The following is a 27,711-nucleotide window of genomic DNA, read 5'->3' as shown; positions in this document are numbered from 1 at the left end:
ACATGTGCACATTAACATGTGAGGTATCTGCTCATTGTGCATACAATTTTGTGTGTGGCACCAATTTGAGCAATTCTTAAAACACAAACATGTATAATACACACACAAGATTGTCTATATGCACATCACTGCACACATTAAGCCCTTGAATCTCCTGGTATGCCTTGTATGGGTCATGGTGGAGCGTATTTCCTCAACCACACAAACAGGCCTTGTGGGTATATGATCTGGCCCTCCAGCAACCACAATTTCTGGACATGCCATAGATGTGTCACGCATTATCAAAGTACAAGGAAAAAGCACAGATGCCTTCTCTCTGGTCTGGGCAGGCATTTAAGATCCCCACCAAGATCACTGAAAGTTGAAGGAGAACCTTGAGAGGACTGAGATCAGTGTGCAACAAACACTAACTAGCCCGAACCTGTGTCCATGTCAAAACTGAGCCCCCCCCCCCCGCACACTAGACAAGACTAACACAAGGTTTCACATTGTTAAGCCCTCTTCAAGAGCTGGATAAAGCAGAAGGATCCAGCCAAAACAAAATTCATAGCATCATAAGCCAGATATAAGAGTATGGAGTCAGTGGGTGGAGACATCTCAGAATGCAGAACAGACCGAATCAAGCCACTGGGAGCTGCTAGCAATATGAAGCACTACACTATCCCTGTATGTTGAGAAGATGCACAAATATACCACCAGCCATGAAGATCGCCAGCATGAGGCTTGCTAATATGGGCAAGTCAGTATCTCAGTTTTTATGCTCTCTCTCTAAAGTGGGAATAACTGACACTTAAGTAGTAGAGGTGTTGTGAGGGCAAACAATTAAGGGACCATAAAAACACTGTACGCTAAAAGGCTTGGATAAAACATCCTTGTCTGTAAACCATCTTGGCTGCTCTCTTGAAGAAAGCTGGGATGTGATTTTTTAAAATAAATATTAAATAATTAAAGACTTCACTAGGTCAGTGCAGGGTATGTACAGTGACACAATGCATAGCCCATCAACATTACATTTCCAGGAGTGTCTTTGTGACTGAACAGAAACTTGCATCATCACTGTTAACAAAACTGAAGAATCCAGACTCATATCGCAAGGGAGTTTTATTCTGCAAAACTGTGAAGTTTGAAAAATATTTTCAGTCTCTCAGGGGAAATAAAATTCCATACAAAATGCATGAACAAAAATATTTGGTACAAATATTCAAAAAAGGGTAATGAAATCCTCAGTTATAGAAATGTGATCTCCCTCCCCCTCCCCCTGCATGTACCATCAGTCAGCAATTAAAAGGAAACTGAGTATTGAACAGAATTGCTTGGCCAGAGCCCATGACTCATTCACCTGGAACATTTATTAAGCTGATCAAATATTTTTGGTAAGACTTGAACTGGTACAGATGCATTTCAGTGGCACTCTCTACCTCTCCAAAGGAAGCAAAAAGATACTCTACCCTGATGCTCAAAGCAAGAAAGCATCAGAGAAAAAGAAAAAGCTACAAAAGTTGGAATGGAAGAAGAGGCATCCAGATCAATAAATAGGTCCACAATCAACCCAAAAAGGCCTCCACTGTTTAGAGCAAGGTGAGGAGGACCAGAGTTCTTTCTCTGCAGCTGCAAGAACAAGAGTGTATCTTACTGGGAGGGCCTACGAAATCTGCACCTGTGCTGACTCAATGCAGTACAAGAGGGAGAAGTAACTCAGCCACAAAACCCAGTCTCTTGCCATCACTTTGACTGCATAACTCAGCATTCAGAAAGCCCAGAGTGCAAGAACGGGGCACGCCTGCAGGTGAAGGTCCATCTCCTTTTCCACACTAGCTTGGAAACCATAGCAGCAGCCTCCATCAACATCATCCCACTCCCACCCAGGTGCTCAGTTGGTGTGCCTTTGAGGGAGGGGAAGGTTTTCATGGAGGTACTTCATACTCCCTTGGTCAGAAAAGTCAGAAACAATGTGGTTCTCCCCTCGCAGCAGCCACTTCGTAGTCAGTAGCCCCTCAATCCCCACTGGCCCACGGGCATGGATCCGGGACGTGCTGATTCCAACTTCAGCACCTGCAGGGGCAGAAGGGAAGTATTAGATGCCAGAGGATGAACAGCTGAGCGGCAAGGTGACAGTAGCAGGTTGTGTTTGCCAGAACACCTGCCCACATTCTAGAACTGCAATTAACTCTGAGGGGGGACTTTTGACTGGTGCTAATGGAAGCTTCCCTACTAGGGCCAATACCAGTTCCACTTCTGACCCCAGAGTTGCTATTTAACTTCTTAAAAAAAATGCAAGGCCAAACTATGCATTTTACATAGTTTGCTGGTTTGGCCCTTCCCACAGCACATCCTCAACAAGGCTCCCACATTTTCAGCAAGCCTCTTGTCCTAGGCTAGCTACCTCTCGTTGTCCACTGCACCAATACATCAGAGCTTTTCCTTTAAGAAGGTCAGAACTGCCCTAATCCTGAGCATCTTTCTAAAGCAGTGAAAACTTCCATTCATCCCAAGACTATCTCTGGAAATATTCTTAACACAATAATGAGCTTGTATCAAAAGAAAGAGCCCCCCCCCCCCCCAAATGCAAATGGTTTCAACCTCAGACAAGTTTTCACATATGATTCCAAAGCAACACATGGCACCCTGGATGCTTTCTTACCTAGACCAAAACGATAGCCATCTGAGAAACGGGTACTGGCATTCCAGAACACACAGGCACTATCCAGGTGTTGAAGGAAGTACTCTGCTGTTTTCTCTAAAGCAGACAAAAGGAAAACCTTGATGCACCACTTTCAAATATCTGATGGTAGAGCTGGGCCAAATAGGGAGAGAGCACTTACCAGCAGTAGCCAGTCTTACCAGTGAGGGACCAAGATATCAAAAAGCAGCACTGCTCATATTAAGGCGCCTTCTGAAGCTAACCTGAAAGCTGCTGTAGCATTTGCTCTTCCCATACTTTTCAGGTAACACCAGAAGACCCAGGACCATGTGGAAAGAGCCCATGCCACACACACTCTCTCTCCTACAAGCTTTACTCCCCCCAGATACTTGTGCAAAGCTGGTGTGCGAAGCTGTGGAAATTGTCTGTGAGGGGCGATGTTAGTAAGGGAAGGAGCTGCAGCAGAGGTTCCTCCCACATGGCTCCTGATATTCTGATGCTGTCAGAGTGACAAAGATGGAGATGCACATTGCAGAGGTTCCCACACCATAAAAGGATAGCCAAGAGCCTCTCCTCAAGATCAGCTGAAACAATCCCGGAGCCCTCAATAAAATAAGAGTTGCCCTCAGCACAGGTTTTAGGCACATGCTTGGTTGGCTCTCTTAGGGTTGGCCACTCACCATTCTCTGTAATGATAACATCTGTGTGGGAACTCCCGTATTTGTGGATGTGTTCAATCGCATCCTGCGCGCTGTCCACCACTTCGATGCAGCACTCCAGGTCCCCATATTCTGTGCGGAGAGATTTCACTTCTGAGGGGCTAAATGTCAGGTAAGAGGCAAACTTGGGACCAGCATGAATCTTCACCTGTTGGAAGGCCAAATGCAACACATTTCCTCTTTCAAGCATCTTCTGTACAAAAAGGAAGTCACCCAAGATACTTTTGTAACCAACTATTCTCTCCCTGCTTTGGGGACACACGTACTTAGCTTTTGGTTCAAATTTCTTGAGCAGCCCTTCTGCTTATACCAGCAGCTTGGACTCTGGTGGCCTTCAATAAGGACCAGGTTTCCAAATATTTGTCTTCTATAGCTCCCCAATCTAGGTAAAAGTGCAGGCATTTTGCAGAACCCCAAAGTCAGTAGGCAGCACTAGAGAAGCTGCCCCCCATCTGGAAAGTGTTCTCACTGAAGCCATACTTTTATTCTCAAACCATGCAAAACATGAATAAATCTATACATTATTGTGACTGGTATGTTTGGAAATTCTGCTTCTATCGGCAGCACATGCATGTCTGCACACACAAACACCCCAGGTGGAAGAAGGCTATTTGGCTTCATGTCCTGCTTGTGGCCTTCCTGAAGGCATCTGGAGGATGCCCTGGAGGAAGCTAAACTAGATGAATCTAATCCAGCTGGGTTCTTTTAACATATAATAATAATAATAATAATAATAATAATAATAATACAGGTATTTACATACCGCCTTTCTTGGTCATCAGATTTCTCCTCAGACTTTATTCAAGGCGGTTTACATAGGCAGGCTATTTAAATCCCCGTAGGGATTTTTACACATGAAAGAATGTTCTATCTTTCAAGAACCACAACATTCAGATGTTTCTTTCTGATCTGGTTTCACATTCTGGCCTCCATCCTCCCACGCTCAGAGCAGATGGAATAACTCGGCTCAGCTTGTCAGCTGCTTCAAGGTCGCTCCGTGCTGGTGGCCTCGAACTGGCGACCTGCGGATGTTATCTTTAGGCAAATGGAGGTTCTACCCTCTAGACCAGACTCAGGGAGGTGCCTCACTGCACAGAAACTCCGGCCGGCCACTCTCTCACTCTTTAGACCCAAGCCAGGCAGCTTTATTCACCTGTTCCACTCGCAACATATCAATGATCTGGTCGAAGACTGGGGTCCTCAGCAAGTCCCGGTGAATTAGCAGTGTCTCCAGTGCATTGCAGGCTGCAGGATATTCACATTTTGAGTCTCTCACTGGGTGAAGAACAGACAATGGGTTATTACAACTGCATGTTTACCAAGATGCTTGACAGCATCTGAAATGTTAAAGAAGATAGTGTTTGGCCGTGCATCTCTACTACTCAGTCCAACCTCTTTAGAAACCAAAGCTCTGCCCTCTCACCTATTCTAGTGACCTTCTCAACACTGGCCTCCAAATCCACATACACGTGACAAATCCCTTCACTGTGTCCCATTACTGGGATTCCTTTAGCTGCTTTCTGAATATCCCGAACCAACTGAGAGGAGCCACGGGGAATGATCAAATCTATCAGTTTGTCCAAACGGCAAAGGTCTTCAACCTCCTCCCTGGTATTCACCTATAAACAGCAAGTCAGATAAACAAAGTACGGAACATGAGTAAAAAGCATGACATGGGAAGAAAAACACACAATTTCAACTGCACAAGCAGGGAAGCACTAAGTTGTTTAGGACAAGTAAGCTTGAGAATGCAGCTAAAGGCAAGTAGCTTGTTAAACATCTGGTGCTTTAGAGGAACAAGAAAATGTGTGGCAAAACAGCATGGGAGGGGGAGTTACAGGAGCAAGTAATCCTTCTGGAAGAGCCCAAACTGGACCCAAAAGAGAAAAAAGTAGATATTTCAGTGCTGCTTGTACCCAACAGAAAAGATCCAGATCAACACACAAAGAGGGATGACTTTCAAGTGGCACCAAATAAGATTAATAAGAACCCCAATTCATTTCAATTCAAATCACAAAATGTCCCCCAAAAGCAATAAACAACAGTGTCCTTTTCTGACAGAGAAAGCCCTTGTTGAAATTCTTTCAGCAACAGGTTCTTTCTCAGACAGCCTTACTTACTGCCCTAGGAGCAAAGTTTTGATCTTTTTAGCAAAACATATTGGGTTTTAAATTTTTTAATCCCCCTCCCCCCATGGATAAATTTGATTTTGAAGTTTTCCATCCTCCCTATGTATATTCTACTGGATGCTCACCAGCTGCACTGCATCCTTAACACCATGGACAGAAAGTGCTTCCTGTGTCAGATGATGCAGGATTTGATTGCTGTGCAATGCCTCTTTTCCACCTTTAAGCAGCAAGCCATTTCCACTGGCAATAGCCAAAGCAGATACCTGCCAAAGAGAGAAAGAAACTGGCATTAGGGAGCACATCTACAGCAGCAGCATTTTCAGCCATTAGAAAGTATTTGCACAGTACTGCAACCCTGTTTTGATTGTCTTTACATTGATTTTAAATAAAGTTCACAGTTTATTCTCCATTCCCCCTTTCTAAACACTATACAAAATTGAATGGATTATGATCCAGTCAAGTTCTGTATAAGTCTCATAAACTAAATGAAGATCTATCACAATGAAACTAACTAAAAAGAAGAGAGGGGGAAAAGAAAGATTAGTATTCTCCACAGCACATATGTGGCAGTTAACCCAGAGCAAAGCATTTAAGTATTTTCACTTAACTACTTCAACACATGAGTTCATTTGGCCTTCCAATGTTGCAATCTACTTTGCAACTCATGCTGCTGGACAAACCCCTGATGTTTTGGAAGGATCTCAAATGCTGCTAGGGTGAGCAATCAAGGAGTGCCCCCCCAACTACACCCACTATAAGCTCTTAATCAACATACATGCAAAGAGGCACAGGTTGCAACCCTAAATTATTCTTAATGCAGTTCTATTGACTTAAACAAGACCACTGAAGAGTCATTGGTCAGTGGCCTTCTACATTACCTTTTAAAGACAAAATAAAAATGGTGTTATACAAAACATAGCAGGAAGCAGCTATGTGCAACTGAGGAGCACAATGCTTGCTTCAAAACACCTCTCAGCCAGCACCAATCCTACCTACAATGTTCAGATCCAGAGAAAAGTCAAAAATAAGAGGTCATTCAATTCCACAACAAACTATTATTCCTCTCCTGGTTGACTCATCTATGTCACATACCTGAGGGAGACAATCAGGCCGAGATTCAAAAATCACCAATAAGACTCCAATAGGTACAGTCACTTGCTCCAGCTCCAAATCTTTGGCTATTCGTGTTCTTCGAAGGACACGCCCAACACTATCCTGCGATGATGCTGCAATCTGACGCAGCCCAATGGCCAAGCTGTTTAGCTTGGAGGTGGACAGGCTGAGTCTCTTCAACAGGGGCAGGGCCAGCCTCCCTGGAACAGAAGCAGGAGCTCTGTGAATCAGTCTATGCATACACCAGGCTGCCAACCTTATTACCCAAGCTTCAAACCTGTTCAAATGGCATAGCTACAGTTTCAAATCGTGGCCTTCAAAGGTCAAAACAAGTAGTCTTTGCAGACAGTGAAAGAACAGATGATTTGCCTCTTTCTCAGCTAAGCTGATGATGCCTCTTATTTTGAGTAGGCAGCACACATACGTAGAAAAAATGGCAATGAATTATGGTTTATGAAGGTGGACTGATTAGGCAAGCCACAGAATGTAAGGCTTTGCATTCAGACATTGGATCAGCAGATGGCATTGGTGATGTCTGAGATCTTATTACTAGAGGGACAATATTCAGAAACAAGCACTGAAAAACAGCACTTCACTGCTCTTTATCAACCCTTTTCTATAGCCCAGGCTTTGCCTGATCTGACCACCCACATTGATGGCTTTAAGCAGAGGGAATTCTTCATGGCTTTGTAACCACAAGCTTGGTACATATTTGCTACAGTTTTTTTCCTGGTGAGGGAAGGCATTAATGACCTCTATGAAAGTAGTTTCATTGAACAGTTGTATGGTTAGGCTCAGCACCAAATGATCTTGTCTGGCTAGATCTTTTTTCAATTTTGAAAAAATATTCAATTTTCTTTCATTTTTTTCTTCTAATTTTCAGGCTTCTTGCTACCTTGACTACAAAATCTTGGTTGTAACACACTACATATCCCATAATTCTCATGCAGGGGAAATAATAGCTTAGTCAAAGATGAATAAAAAGCCCTTGTTTCTTGGATGGGGTCATACTGACAGAAGGAACAATTCAGATTCATTCTGGGAACTCTTTCAAGTTGAACCAGATGGCTTTCAGAAAAGTTCTCACCCTAGACAACAAATCAGAGACTCTCCGCAGTGTTTCAGGAAACTTTGTCCCAAGACCTGTGGATAGCTTCCAGAGTTTCTTCATTCAACTGCATCCTACCAAAATTATAAGTGGAAGCCTCAGGAATGCTTTGCATCCTCCCTTGGCCTGACAGGAAATTGTTTCCACCTCACATTTCTCAGCACTGTGTATATTGAAATGTCCTTACTCTGCCTTTGTTACCTTTATTCTCTGCTTCTTCCAAATCTTTCTTGTTGGCCTGAAGAATCTCTTCACGCTGGTCTGTAAGGAGGTCAGCAAGATGATAGATGATCTCTGCTCTCTGCAGGAAGATACATAAAAGTGCGATAAGTTGTTGTAGGCACAACTTAAGTGTGACAAGTTGTGGTAGGCAAAGGGGGCACCTGTGGTTGTCCAGTGCAGAACCCAGTCTCTGCATCCTCAAGGCTGTCCACCCGCTTCACATTCACAATCACCCTCACCTCTGCACTCCACAACAAGTGCCCACTGATAGTTTACTTACCAGATCTGGTTCTTTCCCATTAGTCATTTAAAATGGATTTAGGCCACAAACATACAGTCATTGAAATAGAAGGTGCCACATGCTTTACGAGGCCTGATCCTCAGAACTCAAGGCCTGAGATTAGCCTGCCTGAGTTAAACTATTGGCTACTGAGATTGCATCACACACATATCAGTCCTGCCCGGCACAGCCCACCAAATACAGCTCCATGTACTGCGTATATGTCACCATATATTATGGCTTGACAAGCACTCCCTAGCAGTCTCAGGCAAGTAGAAAAATAGTTTTCTGGAGTTCCCTAGTGCGCTCCATACTTGGCTGATGGGGCTGCATTCAGCTTGGTGGGGCACAAATTGTATAGGCCTGATCTATATTGTCCTATATCCAGTGCAATGTATTTTATCTTAATATTATTTTGAATCAAAGAAGTGAACACTCTTCTTAATGATGCCAAATTGCATGCTTGCACTTCAAAAACTCACTTATTCTTCCAGAAGTAAACAAAGCTTGGCTTTGAAACTCACTGTGGAAAACTCTGCTGTATTTCTCCCCTCCCCCCATGTCTTTTCCCCTTCTTTAAAAGGGGGGAACCATGTCTGTAGCATTTCAGCCTCTGCATACTGGTGGCAGGGGCGAGTACCAGTCTTGTGCGTTTACTATAAGTATACAGTACATTTGAAGTCCTTAATACACCTGCTGGGCTGGTACCTGTTCAGGCTGCAACGTTGCTAAGCTCCTGCCACCTGTTCGAGCCATTTCAGCCTGCTGTTCAACTGTTGGACCTATTTGGAAAAAAAAAAAAAAGCAGGGGGAGAGATCAGATGTAGTAACTACTGTTGCGTCAGTTCAAACCACTACACACTCCCAAGGAGGAGATTTAGATAAACTATTCCCCCCCCCAACTTTTTATTCCCAGACCTGGATGCGGATTTAATGCCTCCACAGATAGGGAGTGCACACATTCCAGTAGCAACTTTTCATTTTCCTCTTGCATGATGATAGCAAAATCTGAAAGAGGTCCCTAAGAATTCGTCTGACAGACTTTAAGGCTCACAAGTGGTTCCACCTTCCACACATCTTTTGTGCCTTTCGTTTTACAGCTGCCTGGCCTAGAGCTTTCTGAAGATTCTGCACCTTGGCCAAGAACCACTGCTCTTTCCCCACAAAATACAGCCAGGAAAGCTTCCATATGTACCTGCAGGCTTCACCTCTGAAAAAAAGGTGCCAACTTTTTTTCCTTCTACGATGTCTGTGATCACATGGCCTGAGATTTTGGGATGGGTTCCATTGGCAATCACTACTGAGGTGCCTCCTTGGAGAGCCCACAAGGCAGCTTTTACCTGCAGAAGAATACATATATATATATATTTTAATACACATTTCCACAAACATATATTTACAATAGTTTCTTGTAGAATCTAAAACATAAAAGAGAACTGTACAGAGTTTGATTGCACCAAGTTAGGTCATCAGCCCATCTGGTTCAGGATTATCAATATTCATGGGTAGCAGTTCTCCTAGATACTCAAAGATCAAGACTCTACTATAAGAACACACGAAGTTGAGACAACCTTGTGCACACATACCTTACAGACTCTCTCTCTCATGGGCAAAGTATGGGGTGCAACCATTAAGACACATATTTTCATTCCTAGGAAGCTAACGGATATACAATAAAGGGGCCAGCAGCAGCCTCAAGCCATTGATGACAATGAACATCTCTCCCCTCTTTCCCTCCCTCCCACAGTAAAAACCAAGGCAAAAGAGAGAGAAGCTTGACAAACCTTGGCCTCCATGCCTCCCATTCCCACCCGCGATTTGGTTCCAAATGTCACAGACTGCTGGTCACCAGGATAAAATATGTCAATGAGTTTTGCATCATCAGATCCTGGAGGGCTATCAAAGAGTCCTGAAACGGGAGAAAGGAAGTTAGCTAGGAGTATGCATCTTTGTTCTTTCTATAGTTCAGCAAACAATGGATGTAGCTAGGATCCTTGCATAATTGGAATTGCTCTGTCAGTATCAAGTCAACAGCCAACCACAACCTGAAGACACACAAAGGTGAGAATTAGAACCAGAAGTTTGGGATCCTGAGGTCAAACTCAAGATGATAGCCCCTCTTCTTCTCAGGCTATGTGCATTCGGGAAATTCAAATTTCCTCCAAAGCTCTGCGATAACTTCCTCTTTAGCTGCAGAAGAGTAGCACATGTTCTGCTTCTCTATTTCTCATCAGTACAAGGCAGGCAAATGTGATTTCCCCCATTTTAAGGTATGTTTTGGGAATGCTACCAAATGGCCTGGCCCAGGACAAAGTATCATAGAAATCTCAACCTGAAATGCCTTTTCCTGGACAACAGGAAGGCATGAGTAGCTGCACTACTAATTTAGCCAGTTTACATACGACTTGCATACCCTCGACGTCCGAAAGAACGATAAGCAGATCAGTCTTCATTTCCACGGCCAACCGTGCTGCTAGACTGTCATTGTCCTTCACACTAATTACCTGGAACACAAATATATATGTCAGCAATACCTGTCAGGCGAGTGTCACCATATGCCCAACCAATTTCAATCCCTAGAAAAGTAGAAACATCACAGAGGCATTCTGTGCCTTTTTGCCAGCGCACAGTAAGGAAACATACTGTCAAGTCAACAGCCAGCCTTGCAAGCAATGGAAAATAAAACCCAAGATTGCATGCACAAGCAGTAAGACAAGCATGCCAGCAATGCTGGACCCTCATACCACCATGCCATACCAGTCACCTTGGAGGAATCCAGGTATTACGAGGTTAGTGTGCACTACGGTCCAGAGTTAGCGTGTTAGCAGGTCCACGAGCAAGCAAACACCAAACCACCCTCTGCAGTGCGCTACCCACGTTTACCCCCTGAAGGTCACTATTTGGCTCTGGGGGAGGAACCACAGCATCATTGGTGTTGATGATGGGGACAATGTTCATTCGCAGCAGCTCATGCAATGTCCCATTTAGATTTCGACGCTTCTGCTCATCGTGGAAATCCAAGTTGGTGACTAAAATCTGGAAAGAAGAGAAGAACTGCTCTGACGAAGTTCTCCACCATCAATTTTGGACAGCACAGGATCACCAAGCATGTAAGTTAAAAACTGAGACAAACCATGAAATCTTCAAGTTCATACAAGAAAGAAATACACACACACATATATCTTGAACACCCTGTTAAGGGGCATACTGTACATTCCATTCAATCTGTACATTTCCGGATACGACATTACATTTAATGGTTGCAAAATTTGAAATACCATGATAGCCAGTGAATGGCTGGGGGAAAGCAGATGTATCAGGTGGTAAAAAATGGAGATGAGACATAGGTAGGTGCTAGACTGAGACAGGGCCACGGTGCTAGCAGGAACTGGAGCTCCTTGTAAACAGCATCCATTCCAGATGTTAAAGGATGAGAGATACAGGCAGTAGCCGAGTTCACAAACGCTGAGAATCACATACAAAGTTTTTTACCTGAGCGGCACAGATGCTATATTGTGTGAACATGGCCTCATACAGAGCCATCAGCCCACTCTGACCAGCAGCAGCACATGCTCGAGCCTCCAGCACGGGAATGGCCTGCAAGGGACACGAGACACAGAGAACATGTCAGCCAGTATGGTGGCACTTGCACCATAGCTGAGGAGCTACAACGCCACTCTTGGGCACGCACCATATCCTTGAGCTGGTTCTGCCCTGAATGGAGAGCCTGCCTCACGCTCTGAGAGAGCAAGATCTCGTGGCGCAACCGCTGCTTGCCAAACGCAACAGCCCCGCTGGTGACAATCATCATCTCCCGGCCCTGGTTCTGCAGCATTGACACCTGTAGGCACAAAAAGTGAGGGGTCTAAGGGAAGGTGCAGGCAGCCCAAAACCCTTCCTCTATTTTAGTTCCTTCCCACCATGTTCCAATTCTCAGAAATTAAAGAAAAGCCTTCCCAAAGAATGGCTGTAATAATTCATACAACAATATATGCACAAATACCAGCCCCTTTTTTTTTTAAAGCTGGAATGTGGTGTAGCTTTGCTTACTATGTAGGATAAAGGAAGTGTATGTGTGGAAGAGACCAACTCAGTATATCAAGAATCATTCCACTATTACTCTTTCAGATACTTTGGGGAATACAGTCATCTCCTCCTCCCTCCAATATCCAAGGTTTAATTCCAATCATGTGACTCCAGCAATCCTGCTTAACAGAGATGTCACAGTGAAATGCGATGTTTTGGCATTGACTCATTATATGTCACTCTTTAAGCAGGAAGTAATTATTCCAATTCAGCTCTCGCACTCCCAATCTGAGAGACCTGCCACTATTACTAAGTAGTTCAGACAAGTTCTGAGATACCATCTGTCTTGGTGGGAGCCTCAGAAACATTGCCTTGTGTTGTTCATATTGTCCAAACATGTGTTCCTCTCGGCGCCCTCAGTGTCACTCTGATACAAGGTGCGTAAGGAACCTTATCACTGACCTATCTGCTCAAGTTTGATTTTCAACTAATGGCTGCACTAGACTTAACATGGGAGATGCATTTAAAAAGTGAAGTCCTATTCATGTATTAACAGCAGCTGTGGGGGAGGGATTTTTCAGATCAAAAGTGCAGCTTTGGAAGAAGGCAGATTGAAGATTAGATGGCTGTGAATTATTGGAGGCATATGCACAAACTTATTGTGCAGACTGTCAACTGTTACCTTTTTATGGACCCTATGTCAGTGGGTCCCAAACTGGTGGGTCATAACCCACGAGCCAGGGAAATACTCAACACTGCCCCTTTAAGGGGTGGAGAGGGGGAAGCCACAAACACGTCTGGAGGTGTGGGGAGCCCTGAGGAGGGCTTCCTGGAACCCCCAGGACACCAGCGCTTGGAACTGGTGAGTTAAAAAAAACCCTCCCATCCCCAGCAGCAGCGTGATCCTAGGGAACGCATTGCTGACAGAGCCCCTCTCCCCTGCAAACACTTACAGTACTCCCAACTCCCTTGTAGGACTTTGGGAAGCACTGCCCTATGTTATTCTCTCCTCCCCCCCATGTAGATTGCAACTTGCTGTATTCCAGTAAGTTTTTTTGAATGTGTTAGTAGCTGCCAAATAACCTAGACAAAGAGATGGAAAAATACCAATCCTCCAACTACAAGAGGTTGGATGGCTATTAGAAACTCTAAATGTGGCAGAGAAGGTTAAACATGCAAGTTTAGTTAGACAGAGAAGAAGAGAGCTAATTGAACTAAGAAATGGGACACTGATTCTGGAAGGAGGTGCCAGAATATTAGGTTGGATGGAACCTACTTTTCTGAACTAACTGGGACTTGTTTTGTCTTTTCTTCACTTGGTATGTATATGCACCATAGTACAATTTATTTTTAAATTATGCCTTTTAAACACCTAGTCTGGCCCTAAGTAGAGCACATGGCCAGCTGCCCCCCAAGCCTCCCAGCTGGTCACCTGCTCCACAATGGATGCCAGTCGCCCCAAAGCCAAGCCGCATTCATCGCCTCGGGTCACAACAGCACTTCCCAGCTTCACCACAATCCTCTTGGCATGCTTCAGCTCGCTGCGATGAGCAAACGACTTGCCGTGGGTTCGGCTGAGGGGCACGGTGATAAAGGGGATGTTACTCCAGCGTCGGGCAGACTTATTCCTTAGCACCAGGTTCGGAGCCAGCAAGCCTGTGATCGAAAGGCAACAAAGGCATCAGATGAGCACAGTTAACCATGAATTCCTCCTCATTTTTCCAGCTCCTGGATTCTCTCGCTGGAAAAAAAGGAAGTATTTATAATATATCCCCTGCCTCTAGCAAGCATTTGGTTTCCAAATGACTGAAAAAACATTTCAAATTAATCTATGGCCTGAAGCCAGTTTGTTTTGGAAGAAATAAATACTCCATTCCCATCATAGACCAGAACAGTGAGACAATTTCTTTTTCTAAATGGGCAGACATCATTGAGAGGAGCTTGGAATTAGAATCTGGAGAAAGCATGACCCATAAAAGAATGAGAGCCTTAGCTCATAGAAGAATGAGGGCCCAGGTACCATGTAGGGCAAAAAAGGGAGCAGAACTATTATTATTATTATTATTATTTTATTAATTTGTACCCCGCCTTTTTGCCCAACTAACTTCACAGAATGCAGCAGGACATTTTCCAGCTTCATGAAAGTGATGTGCTTTCCTCTCTGACTGAACATCAGCCAAGTCAGAGGGATTACAGCCATCAAGATACCAGGAGGAACAAGATCCACTGCTGCCACTATGGCCACCTGTAGCCAGCAACTTAGTAACAGGAGTCACGGCACCAAGTCTAGAATCCTGTCTGAATTTCAATGGCTGAACATATCCCAAGACTTCAGTATTACCAGATGGAGCTCTCATATTCTCCAGTACGTACAAGGGTGGGAGCCAGCCACATCCAACTGATGCCAAAATCGTCCTGAACGCAAGGAAGGGAGAAGAGCAGCTCGGCACAGCATTGTGAGCAGCTTGATGGAATCAAGACAATCTGCAAGATAAAGATGAAGCCCACGTGAATCTCTGTTACCCTCACATCCCAGTCTTCCCATCCCACTGCACAGCAGATAGAAATCCTATAGTGATTAGAAACACAAATGCCTGAAACACACACACACACACACACACACACACACACACACACACACACACACACACAAAATTTGGGGTAAAGAATAACACCCCCCAAGGAATTTTTTTTTCCAATTTTCCAGTGGATATTTGTATATAAATTGCAGTGCCTCCTATGCAAACATGTACTATACTGTACTCTCTCAGAGTGACAGGTAAAATACTTTTGTAATGGTTTAAAACAGTGGTTCCCAAACTTTTTCAGCTGGTGGCTCCCTTGACCTACTGGGTGATTGGCCACAGTTTCCCATTAGGGCTACAATCCTATACATTGTATAGGGAGGTGGTTTTTTGCAAGGATTCCATGGCTCTCCTGGCTGATTTCCACAGCTCTCTGAAGTATGCCTGAAGATCTGAGGCTGCCAGTTCAAGACAACTGGAATTACCCGAGAACTGACAACACGCTGATATACTGATGAGCTGACCCTTGGTGGCAGAGAGGAGTTGCCGTCAAGTGGAGCGTGGGAGGCGAAGGGCCAGAGAGAGGCCAGACCGGGAAGGAATCCAGCTGGAACGAGGAGTTCTATGAAAGACTAGAACTATTCAATTGTAAAAAATTCCTACGGGGGTTTAGAACAGCCTACCTATGTAAACCGCCTTGGATTAAAGTCTGAGGAGAAATCTGACGACCAAAGAAAGGCGGTATATAAATACCTGTATAAATGAATGAATGAATGAATGAATAAATAAATAAATAAATAAATGTTGCTACAGCTAATTGGTATTGCTGCTGATAACTCCAAGATACAGGGAAAGCAATGTTAGTGATGCAACACTCTGCAGCACTCTTAAGACTGTAAAAAATACTTCCAAGAGCATGTAAGTTCAGTCTGGGTCTGCCAAACATGGTGGTATCCTTTTGCTTCTCACTTACCTCAAGACCAACAAGAAATCAGCATAAGATAGCAACATGCCATTCTTAACAGGCATGTAGCTATCTTATGAAAAGTATTCTATTCTATTCTCACAATCGCCCTGTGCTCCAAGCTAAACTAAGATGGTGACTTGCCCGTACCAGAGTGTCAAGCCAATATGGGCAATACTTGAACTTCACACCAGGATTTGAACCAGAGTTTCCCACATCCCATTCCCATGTTTGAAAGTTTCCTTTCACCAAGAAGCTAATTAATCAGTGGGGGCTGCTCTCATTCTCATGAAAGCAATATGGAACTAAACATTTTTGTCACATTTTTCATTCAAGCATCCTATATTAAGACACAAATAAAACCCAAGCCTGAAAACCCCAGACAGTGAAGCACTATGACTGGAAAGCAACATGCAGGAGCACAATTATGCTATAGAAGAGCCATTCATCAAGTCCCAGTTCCTGCCTTCAGTTTTTTGGTGCTGGATTCTGAATGTGAGGATTCACACACAGCTCAGTGCCATAGCCAAGAACTGGCCGCTTCAAAAATACTATTGCTCCAGGGATAGCAAGCCCCAACACCTTGTACCTGGTTCTTTACGAAGAAATGCTGGGGAAGCACAGGGAGGCTTCAGACAGAAGCAGCTGCAGAAATGTCAGGAGGCAGAGAGTTAATTCCTGAAAGTCTCACTGAACTCCGCTGCAGCCACAATCTGGGAGCTGCTGCCAGGAGGGGCCACATCAGCAACAGCACAAAGGCAGAGCAGTGCCAGTAGCTGATGCAACCCGACTCCCAGCAGCCAGAGGCATCAGCGCCTTCTCTCACTCCACCAGGCAGGGGCTGCTGTAAAAAGCTCCACGTTGCAGCGCAAAATCCAAGTTTAAGGCTGAAACGTCAACAAAGGCCGTACAGCAGCAGCCTCCAGTGCAGACCAGATCTGCTACAGCCAGGACTCAGGCTCCATCTCCCCCCACCCCAAGATAGCTGAAGTCCATAAACACACATTCTGTGAACATACTGATAGGGTTTCCCCCGCTGCCTCCTCTCTGAATATTACTTTGGTTACAAGTACAAAATAGATGCACACTGCATCACACACACTCCAATGTACATTTTTCCATTTAAGATTACTGAAGGGCCTACGGCTGCAGTTTTCAAACTCCTAGGGAGTTTGAAAGCCGCAGTAAGTTATTGTGGGAGTGAGGAGGGGAGGCAGTGGGGGTGGGGGGAAGGCAGTGGCACGATCCCCAGGATCGTGCTGCTCAGGGGGGCTGCAGGGGCTTGGGTATGCTTACCAGAGCCTCATGCAGTCTCCCGGGGGTGCAGGGAGCCCTGCGTGGCTGTCCGCAGGGCTCCCCGATGCTTCACAAGTGAAAGTGGAGCAATTGCGCTCCACCTCCGGTTTAGCCCCAAGCCTCTGCAGCCCCCCTGAGTGGTGCGATCTTGGGAATCGCGCTGCTGCCTCCTCGCTGCCTCCTGGCTGCCCCCGCCCCTGAAGGGGAAACAGGCCAGGGCCCACAGATTGGGGTGTCGCAACGCCCCAGTCTGAACAGCCCTGGCCTAGGGATAAAGAATCAGGTTGCTGCTTTGCCATATTCTGAAAAGGAGGTACAGTAAGTTTCAATTTTCATAACTAACCCAATTCATGCATACTTTGTACATGGGCATTTCAAAAAATACATCGCGAGATACATCCCTGACCAGGTTTATGCACAAGAATATAGAAAACTGCTATATATCAAGACAGACTATTGATCCATCTAGCTCCATATTTTCAATACAAGACCAGCAGCATCATTGCTGCTGGGTTCAGGCTTATGGCAGTAAGTGAATATGGGATGTTCTGAAGACCAAGTACTGAGTTACAGTCCTTGATAGGTAGGTATACAACTAGACCCCAAAATATACAAATGATGGCCAAGAAAGAGACCTTCCTTGAGCTGGTGATTATCCAGGAAGCAGGAAAACCAGTTCAGAAAAGAGCTTTCACAGGTACTTCTGCAATCCACATTAAGGGATGCACCAGATATATTTAGCCTTATAAAACTTAAGAATGATGACAGGTGGTTTTTGACATGGGACAGTTGTATGCCTTCAGTGCCACACTGACCACCAACCTAGACATTCCAGAGATATTAAATCCTATGTAAATGTAAAGTATCTAAAGCAAAACTGACAGAAACATACGCCCAGCCTTCTCCACCTTTCCTTTTCAAATAATGACATCCCTTACATGTTCTGCATCCCTTAGAATTCAGCAATACATGCAGTGGGAGCATCCATACACACAGTGGGTGGGGAGTGGACATGGCTGCTAGTTAACACTTCTGCTGAACTTACATTTTCTCTGGGACATACTACTTTGTGGCTTGTTAATTACACAATCCCAAATCATAGCATATAACTACTGTGCAATCCTATGCAAGTCTACTTAGAAATAAGCCCCAGTAACTGGATTTGCTCCTAAGCAAGTGTGTCAAGAATGGTGGTCCTAATCAAGTGTAGCCTTCGCATCTCCTGGGAAGGGGAGATGTAATAAGTCCATGCTTTTCTTCTGGCAATTAAAATAGCTAGATTACAGGGGTCTCCAAACTTTTCAGCCAGAGGGCCACATTGAATATCTGGCACAGTGTTGAGGGCCAGAAAAATAAAATTTAAATAAATACATTAACGATGGGATTTAGATGAATGAATAAATGGGCTCAAATTTTCAAGAGACAGGTAAAATACTTTTGTAAAGTAATGGTTTAAAACAGTGGTTCCCAAACTTTTTCAACTGGGGGCTCCCTTGACCTACTGGGTGATTGGCCATGGCTCCCCATTAGGGCTACACACCACAAGCCCCATCACACACCACAGAAATGAAGCACACACTCAAATGGACCCTCATTCCTCCACCTCCCAGCAATTTACTTAAATATATAGGAGTAAAGACCTCAGAATCAGCACATCACGGGAAATACCTGGAGTGTGCTCTGAGGTCCAGGGCAGCCTCCCCGACCTTCAGAAAACCTTCTAAGGCCTTCAGAGGGCACAAAAAGTTACTTCCGGTTTTTCAGGAAAACCAGGAAGTGCATTTTTAGGCCTTTAGAAGGTGTTCTGATGGCCGGGGAGGCTGTACGCCTCCCCAACCCTTGGAAGGCGTTTGGAGACCCCTGAGCTAGAACATGAAGGAATTTAGCTCACAAATTAGACAAAATCATATTTGCTTTTATCAATACCAGGAGTGTATGAGAGCTTCACTACTTGCAGAGATGTGGGAGGCAGGTTGACTCATATCCTTTGATATCTATTCAGTGGGCCATTTTCACTCTAGCTCAGCCATTTTCAACCACTGTGCCGTGGCACACTGGTGTGCTGCAAATGATCTGCAGGTTTGTCGTGGGAGTTTGGAGGAGGGTCATTTATTAGTAGGGCCATTGGGGGACATAGCCCCCAACCAACAGCATGGTGTGCCTTGTCAATTGCCAAAAAACCGATGGTGTGCCTTGACAATTTTAGTACCTTGTCAGTGTGCTGTGAGATGAAAAAGGTTGAAAACCACTGCTCTAGATTCTTTTCAAAGTTATATTCATACATTACCCCCCAAAAAATAATTTTTTAAAAAAATCAGACAATTTGTCCTCAGTATATAGTCTATATTAAAGAACTATGGCTTAACCTAGTAGTGAAAACTATCCAACAGTAATTTATATAGCTGAGTGTAGTCAGTAGAGGGATCAGTAGAAGGCAATCAGCCAAGAAGTAGTGAAAGGTTGCTAGGGAAATGCAGTATGTCTGCACAGAACCGAGGTTGCAGGCTGCAGCACTTTAGTCTGTCCCTGGTGCCACTCTGTCTGCATGGAGATTCTCAGAATAGGAGAAGGGGCTGCACTGTAGAGTTCAGGGTATGGCACAAACGATTTTGTGTCATGACTACTAGATCAATCAGATGATACTTGGACTGAGTGGCTGCTTGCATGCAGTAAAAGCAGGATAAACAATCATGTCACCATTTATTGTCCATGGTATGTACACTTTTTCTCATATGGGTTTTCTACCTGAAAGATATACTGTGCACGCCCTACACAATATGCTCTGTGCCGAAATTCAATACCAGAATGTGGACTGACCAGGCCACAAGCACTGCTGCTTGCACCCATTTGTAGGAATAGTCTTAACAGCCAGGTTGACAAAGATTGGAGGTACTGAGAGAGGAGGAAGGAAAAGGCAAGGAAATCAGACATAAATAAATAGCCCGGTCAGAGGACAGAGGCAGGGGAAGATTCTACAGTGCACCAATGGTCCTTGTTCGAAGTATGATCTTAATTTACAAAAGGGAATCACAAACAAAAATCACTTACAATCACAACACTAAAAACAGAAGTTAAAATATTTACAATATTCCCAAGACTTCACCTGATACTTGTCTCTGCGCAACCAGGAAAATTTTGCTCTGCGTGTTTCATGTGTGCATGTGAGACAAAGCCAAGGGTGATTTCTGGTATGACAGCCCTGGGGAGTGAACAGGAAGCAAAAAAGTCTCACGCTTCCTGTTCTTCTGCAACACCACCTATAGTTTGTAACTATAAATGCTCACATCACCTCTGTCTGCCAAAGGAAGGCACACACTCCTTATGTGAGATTGACCAAGACTTCACACAGCAATTGGAAAGTGTGCAGTCCAATAGCTTTATGGAGAACAGAGAACAGCACCTTATTCTACCACCTCTCTAACCTAGAGAAAGCACTCCCCTAGATTATGGGATAGTCAGGAGCCCCAGATGGTTTCTGGAGATTAGTCTGCATGAGCACAGAACCTATATGTGGGACAAGAAAGGACAAAGAGTACAAAGAAGAGAAGTTGGGTACATGAAGAATGTATTGCCTTGGGTGAAAATCTAGGGATCAGTTTCCACAATCACTTATGACCAAAAGACCCCCACAAGTAATTTTTCTTCCTCTTTTTAGTGTAGTGAAGCTTGGAAATTAACTTTTAGGTGGTAAGATCTACATTTCACTCTGGACTGAAAATAGCTTCTGATCATTCCTAAGAACGGCACTTCCCCTGCAACTTTCCAATCTCCTGGAAGAGTCTGGATAGATTTCTGATTCTTTAGAGCAGGGCTGTCAAACATAAGGCCCGCGGGCTGGACGTGCCCCCCCCCAAAAGCTCTTTATCCGCCTCCCATTATAACTGGACTCCCCCAGTGTTCCCTTTCAGCAGCGCTGTTTTTAGCAAGGCATCACTTCGCAGAGCACCTCTCAGTTGCTGAGCTGCAAAATGATGTTGTGGCAGAAGTGGCGCTGCTGAAAGGGCAGCCGCATGATAATTGGTCTCCTCCATATCTTGAAAATATGATCAGAATTTGCACATTTTCTCTTCTGCCATTTGCAGCTAATGAGTTCCTAGGCGAGAAAAAAAGTGCTTATTTTGGGCTACCATCTGCTTAATGGGCAGGAGGTCTGGTCTAGAGGGTAGAGCCTCCGTTAGCCTGAAGATAACATCAGAACGTCGCCAGTTTGAGGACACCAGCAGCTCCCTGAATGGCTGAGAATGGCGAGACCTTGAAGCAGCTGACAAGCCCAGCTGAGTGATTCCACCTGCTCTTGGTGTGAGCAAGAAGCGTCTTGGCTGCCCTCCGTGTGAGAGATGGAGCTGCTTGTCAGCCTGCGTGGGAGAACTGGAGGCCAGAAGTGAGACCAAACCAGGAAGATCCATTCTGAAATGTTGTTGGTTCTTGAAAGAGAGAACCTCTATGATTGTAAAAATCCCTTTGAAGGATTTAGAAACACCTGCCTGCGTGAACCGCCTTGAATAAAGTCAGAGGACCCCGATGACCAGAAAGGCGGTATATAAATACCGAGTTGTTGTTGTTGTTGCTGTTATTATTATTAATGACATCACTTCCTGTTTAATGATGGCACTTCCAGACTCCAGGAGGTGCCATGAATGCTATTTGGCCCACTGGATGAATTAAGTTTGACATCCCTCCTTTAGAGAGTTTGAGGGATCATGTCAGTTGATAGCCAGAATATGACACCATTTTTCTCTTTTAGGATGCAGGAGTCTGAAAAGAGCCTATCTTCAAGCCACTGTCCTCTCCAGCACCAGAAAGACCTTCACTGGCTGTTATCCCTTTTCTAACATTTGCTTAGCTAGCACTACCAACCAGCCTTGAAGCATGCCCACATTTTCATCTTCTTGAACAGTTGTGATGTGGGACTGAATGCTTTGTAAGGGATCATATGTAGTATGTTTTATCCAATGGTTGGCTTAAACCCATACATACGGCCAGACTTTTCCTGTCACCTGATCCTAGGTGAGAGCTGCCTCCAAACTCTTCAGGTTTTCCTCATATAATATACCTTGAATCAGCTGTACCACTACTATTATCATAACATCTAACTTACAAATTTCGTTTCACTGGGCACACCCATCACTTACATGAACTCATTTTACTATATAGTGACAAGTTGTGACAATAAGTTTACCTTTGTGGGGACTAATACCGTTCCCATACCATGGGGCAAGTTTTCTCCCAATTCCTGATATTCTACACATCAAACTCTGAAACAAGTCTGTGCAACATGTGCCAGGTCCTTCAACAGAGCACTGTGGAACAAACCTTCACACCTTCGTCCAGGACAAAAGAGCAAAAAGTTAAGAGCAAAAAGGAAACAAGGGACAGAGAATTATGAGCATTCACCTGGCACTACACTTTGAGAAGCAATTGGCAACCAAATACACTGCTGCCTGGAAAACCAAGGGCATGTCCTGGTGGCAGGCCAAATGTTTTGGAGCAACACCTGCCCAGGTTAATGTAAATGAAAGCAACACCACCCTTTATGTAGCCCTCATCACAGCTGCTTATGTTTCTTGTGGTAATGCAACAAGTCTTTTTGCATCAGCTCTTCCCAACAAGTTTAATCATGTCTACAGTTGTAGACCCAACTTTTTAGAAAGCTACATAGCCAGACCTAAGAAGAGGCAACTAATGTCAGGCCAACAAAGGGAATATGCCCAGCACCACTCTGTATGGCAATGCAGACAGCTTTTTGATTCATCGCTGTGCTTTTGAATACTTTTCAAACTGCAATTTTACAACTCCCAGTACCACTAGTAACGCACTATGCTGCATTCTACAGTGTGACAATATTAGTGCAGCTGCCCTATCAGCTTCTTCTACGCCCATTTCAAAAACAAAACCCTTTGAAAAGTAGGCAGACTACAGCAAGTAACAGTACCTATTTGGACTAACTCATACTTCCTTCTTACCTCCACAACTTTTAGCCTCCTCCCTTGCCCACTTGGTTCCAATTATTTACATCTACTATCCTATGCCTTCAAAGACACCAATTAATTAATTTAAAACAAACAAACAAAAACAGATAATTTTACAGAAGGGAAGCAATCCACTCTCTACCACCAAATTGATAAGCCATAAAAAGTGAACATGCACATGATTTGGTATAGAGCAGCAGTTCCCAAACTTTTTTTACTAGCAGCTTCCTTGAGCTACTGGGCCATTGGCTGTGACTCCCCATTACAAATATAATCCTATACATTGCATAGGGTGGCAGTTTTTTCATGAAGATTCTGTGGCTTCCCTGGCTGGTTCCACAGCTCCCCAGGGAGCCATGGCTCACAGTTTGGGAACCACTGGTGTAGAGTACGCATAGTCCAGTACCGTCTACACAGTTTTAAAAATATTTTTAATTACATTATATGAAAGCAATACTAAATATTATTTTTAAAAGGCAGGGAAAAATATATTTGATCTCATACCTGTATGTTCCTAGGCTGACGGTATTTTGCTCTTCTGTCCCAGGAGCTTCCTTTGGGAAAATTCTAGTTTAGAGATATAACAAGCTATAGGCAAATCCAACTTGTCTTGTCTGGCCTGGCAATTTGAAGTGGCCCAAGCCCAACATTTCATAGGAAAACTACCACCATCCCTCCACCCAGCTAATTATGCGGCCACCCAATCAAGCAGCTCTAAACAGGGGGAAAATTCAGGTTCAAAGGCTGGCAGGTACTAACCTGAGATCTAATCTCTGCCTTCGGAAAAACCAGCTACATTTACAAGAGGCTAGGAAGATTTAAACAAGAAATGCTGTGCACCTTTGGACAGCAAATTTTACAGGACAGCAATTCCCAACCACATAATTCTTCTTGTTTTGCATCCACTTTGAGGCTTCAACTTGTTGATCTGGAGGGGAAGCCCCTTGAGCTCCTGGTGTTTCTCCATTCCCAACAACCATTATGAACATTTGCATGCAGAAGGACAGTTACCTTCCTCTTTTCTGAAACAGCTGCATGTGTTTAATGTTCTTGGATTCAGCTCTTAGAAAGAGACATATTTCTGTGCAATGGGTGTGCCAAACAAAATGAAGCACTTGCAATACAGAGAGTGTTGGTGTAAATTAAGAGTATTTTTTCTCATTAAAATAACCACATAATTCCTGCTCCAGCATCCCTCTTTTTTTCCCATACTCAAGCATCACTGACTTTGGAAATCTTTAAACAACCATCATAACCATAGGTAGTTCAATCCAATTTAGCCATTCCTGCTGCTGCATCCTATACTTATCTGACCCAAAGGGAAGATCTCAAAGAAAGTTTCAAGTGTTTACGTTATTCAAGGTTATCTACATATCCATATGTATAACTGACACATCTAATACTATTTCCACATATTGGGCACTTTGGAAGCATAACACTGCTATTACACTAATTTTTTAACAGAGTGCTTGCCTAAGTTTTCAATTATTTAGCAGAATCAATTTCAGTGGATGTCTCAGATCCAACATCCATTATCTATTTTGGTTCACATAACCTGAAATTACACAGTTTTTCTTCTAAGACAACAGAACAAATTGTGTCCCCCGCCACTGTTAAATAATGATCTCTTGCCCCCCATAACCCAAAAGCCAACAAGATCTATAAGAGGGAGACACAGGAATCAAGAGTGGTGCAAAAGAAGGAGTTAGTACAGGACAGAAAGCGGTATATAAATACTGTTAATAATAATAATAATCTATGTATGCAAGCTTTATATAGCAGTCTTCCTAACCTTTTCAGTAAGCATGATTCATTAAAAGTCAAAAGAACAAAGCATAATCTAAAAGACAACTCTAGCCAGAGACTGATATATAAAGTCTGCTTTGACTAAAAGCAAAAAGCAAGCAAGAGTTTCAAAGAACACTACAGCTTCCCAGAAAGGACAAAAAGTTACCCTTTCAACACTCCTTTATTAGGTGACAGCTCAGCCTCTTCCAAAAGGAGGATGTAGCTGTAACTTCACTGCTTGCATACTTATAACACAACAAGAGGGTGGTAGGGTTCACAGAAGTCTTTATGGCAACACAATTTAATCAACATTTTTTTTTCATCCAGAAGCAGACTTTGTCCCTCACTTTATAGTAATTTGAAGTCTGCCCTCTCACAAGGAGCTTATCTTAACTTCCCCCAAAAAAACCCAGTGCAAACTTTATCAAGCTGATGAGAGGTAATAAAACCAAAGATTGCATCCCGAGGCAAACTCCTCATATAGATACTCAGCCTTCACTTTATATTAGAAGAATGTTATTGTACACAATCTTACTTCATATGAAATATGCCATGCCCAAAACATAGTTAAGAACCTGGTCCATATTATTCATAAGGCTGACTAGGCTAAAGTCTAGGTGCTTTACAGGGATTGGGGTGGGTGGGTGCGTGTGTACACACTTCTTTCATGTAATACTTTAATACAATAGTGGATACTGGTTTCTCTTTTGTCCATATCATTCTTCAGGAACCCTCAAAATGGATATAGGGCTATGTACTGCAGTCTAGTACCTACCGTACCAGGGTCAGGCTGTCAGTGGTAGTGGGGTGAAAGACTGAAGTGCCAGAGGGGGCCCTAAATACCTGAGCCTAGGGGCTTGACCTTGGGTTAAGCCATTTCTGCTCAATGTTGCATATATGCAACAGGGACCAAATGTGTACACCTGTGGGCTGGGCAAAAATTAATACGGCCCTGCTACGAACCTTGAGTGGCTCTAGCAAAGGATCAGTTCTTCTGTTCATCAAACTGAAGAGCGTGCAAGAAAACTCACCCAAGCCAGGAGAGGTACTACACCTGGATGAGGGAGGGCCAACAGGGATGTGGTATCCCTCAGAATAAATGTCCCAAGACCGTAGGCAGGAGAGTCCCCTGCCAATTCCCAGGCTCTCAGGAAGACTACACTCTCCACAGGCAGGGTGTCATAACTGCAGAAGAGGACAAGGCATCCCAAGGACAGCCAAAAAAAATGCAAGACATGACAAAATGAAAGCCAAAAACACTCATGTGTATGGATTTCATGTGGTTAATTTAAACACAAGATTACATGTTATTAAATTTAAAACTATATTCCATAGAATGTACTAATTCCAAGAAGGCTATGCGCTGGCTGCTCACAGGGAAAAGGAGGACATTGAAGTTCTTTCCCAGGACCTGAGGCTAAAAGAGAGGACGTGTCCTGGAAAAAGAGGATATCTGGCCACCCTGCCTCACCCAAGCCAGGAGTGGCATGAGGGAGGGCCAACCAGGATGTGGTACCCCCAGAATAAATGTCCCAAGGCCTTAGGCTGGGGTCCCCTGCCAATTCCCAGACTCTGGGGAAGGCCACACCCCCCACAGGGCCCTCCCCAGATCACACCCCCTTCCATCTGGGGTTCCTTCAGGAATTCGGACCAGAGTCGTCCCCCTCCCTAAACCTGCACTGTGGAGGGGGGGACCCCCTGCCCCGTGTGCACCTGCAGGCGGGTGAAAGGAGTCAAGGGGAGGACTGAGAAGCAAGTGCCTCCCCTGAGGAGGAGGAAGGGCGGCAGCCGGCTGCCGGGGAGGCTGAAGGCGATCCTCTGGGAACAGGAGCCCAGCCCCAGCCCCAGCCCAGGGCGGCCACGGGGGGCAGGATCGGGCCCGCTCCCGGCATCACTTACGAGCGAGCGCCCAGGAGAGGGGCCGGAACACGCGACGCGACGCGCAGCGCTGCCCAGCCGACAGCCTCCGCCCGGCCTGCCTGCGATGTCAGCGGAGAGACTTCCGGTGGCTGGCCCCTCCCCCAGCCCCAGCCGCCCCCCTCCGCAGGCCTGTCTCGTGGCACTTGGTGCTCCCCCTCCCCTCCCCTCCCCAGTGTGGTGGTGGGCTTCCTCCTGCGGACAGGGCGCGGTGGGCCACGCTGGGTCCCTGCTGGAGGTTCGGGAGAGCCTCAGCTGTTGTTTTTCCTGGCAGCAGCCCTGAGAAGTGATGCGTTCTTAGTCCCATTTTCCTGACGGGGTAACTGAGGCCGGGACAAAGGCCTTGCCCAGTCAGAGGGCAGTGACTTCAAGGCAGGACTGGGGGGGGGGGGGCTCCGCACCACCAGTACTCCATAGACCTGATCTCCCCTACAGCAGTGTTTCCCAATCAGTGGTATAGGTGCCACCAGTGGTACTTCAGGTGGTGCCTGGTGGTAGTTGCAGGACCCCTGGACACCTGCTGCCTGACAGCAAGACCAGGGACAGGACGCAACAAGCAACTGTAGGAGGCTTGGCTGAGCAACAGAACTCCAAAGCATGCTTTCCACTCTTGAAAAAGCTCTTCCATCCACCCTGCGCCTGTTACTGGTGTTTGTTGCATCACATCTGGCCACCTCACCCAGAAGTAACTGGCAATGATGTCATCTCCAGTTACTTCTGGTGCTACTTTGAATAGGTGGACCATGTGAAGTGGTACGGTGGAGCATAAACCTTGAGAAACACTGCCCTCAGGGTCTAGAGGTGGAGGCCCGGTGGGGTCTAGAGGTGGAGGCCTTGCTTCAAGCAGCCAGTAGTCCTGCCCCTGGGGAGGGGGGGAATCAAGGTTGAGGCCACGTCTACCAGTGGCTTTGAGCAGCCTGCCCCAGCTATCAAGACCTTGAGTATGCCACTGCTCAGAAGTCCCATTGTGTTCAATAGGCCTTACTTCCAAGAAAGTGTGCATAGGATTATAGC

At 44.9% G+C, this 27,711-nt stretch overlaps 1 protein-coding gene across 4 annotated transcripts; it reads right to left on the bottom strand.

Moving 5' to 3' along the window:
* Window positions 1-1,083: 1,083 nt before the first annotated feature.
* ALDH18A1 (aldehyde dehydrogenase 18 family member A1) lies at window positions 1,084-26,760 on the bottom strand. Of its 4 annotated transcripts, none has more exons than XM_066619633.1 (18): window positions 26,680-26,760; window positions 14,612-14,722; window positions 13,671-13,894; window positions 11,904-12,053; window positions 11,705-11,809; window positions 11,090-11,248; window positions 10,626-10,716; window positions 9,997-10,121; window positions 9,408-9,552; window positions 8,921-8,994; window positions 7,912-8,011; window positions 6,582-6,802; window positions 5,615-5,752; window positions 4,784-4,979; window positions 4,514-4,635; window positions 3,322-3,508; window positions 2,642-2,737; window positions 1,084-2,052 (listed from the first exon to the last, which is right to left on the bottom strand). In XM_066619633.1, the coding sequence occupies exons 2-18, from the start codon at window positions 14,691-14,693 to the stop codon at window positions 1,871-1,873; spliced, it is 2,397 nt and encodes a 798-aa protein (XP_066475730.1). In that variant the 5' UTR covers window positions 14,694-14,722; window positions 26,680-26,760; the 3' UTR covers window positions 1,084-1,870. The 4 variants fall into 4 exon arrangements, with proteins under 4 accessions (XP_066475730.1, XP_066475733.1, XP_066475731.1 ...); XM_066619636.1 differs by having other exon boundaries at window positions 11,096-11,248; XM_066619634.1 differs by lacking the exon at window positions 26,680-26,760 and adding an exon at window positions 26,494-26,557.
* Between the last annotated feature and the right edge of the window lie 951 nt (window positions 26,761-27,711).

Source organism: Tiliqua scincoides, chromosome 3 (assembly GCF_035046505.1).
Source record: "Tiliqua scincoides isolate rTilSci1 chromosome 3, rTilSci1.hap2, whole genome shotgun sequence".
NCBI classification, from domain to species: domain Eukaryota; kingdom Metazoa; phylum Chordata; class Lepidosauria; order Squamata; family Scincidae; genus Tiliqua; species Tiliqua scincoides.
This window is presented reverse-complemented; position numbering and strand designations above follow the sequence as displayed.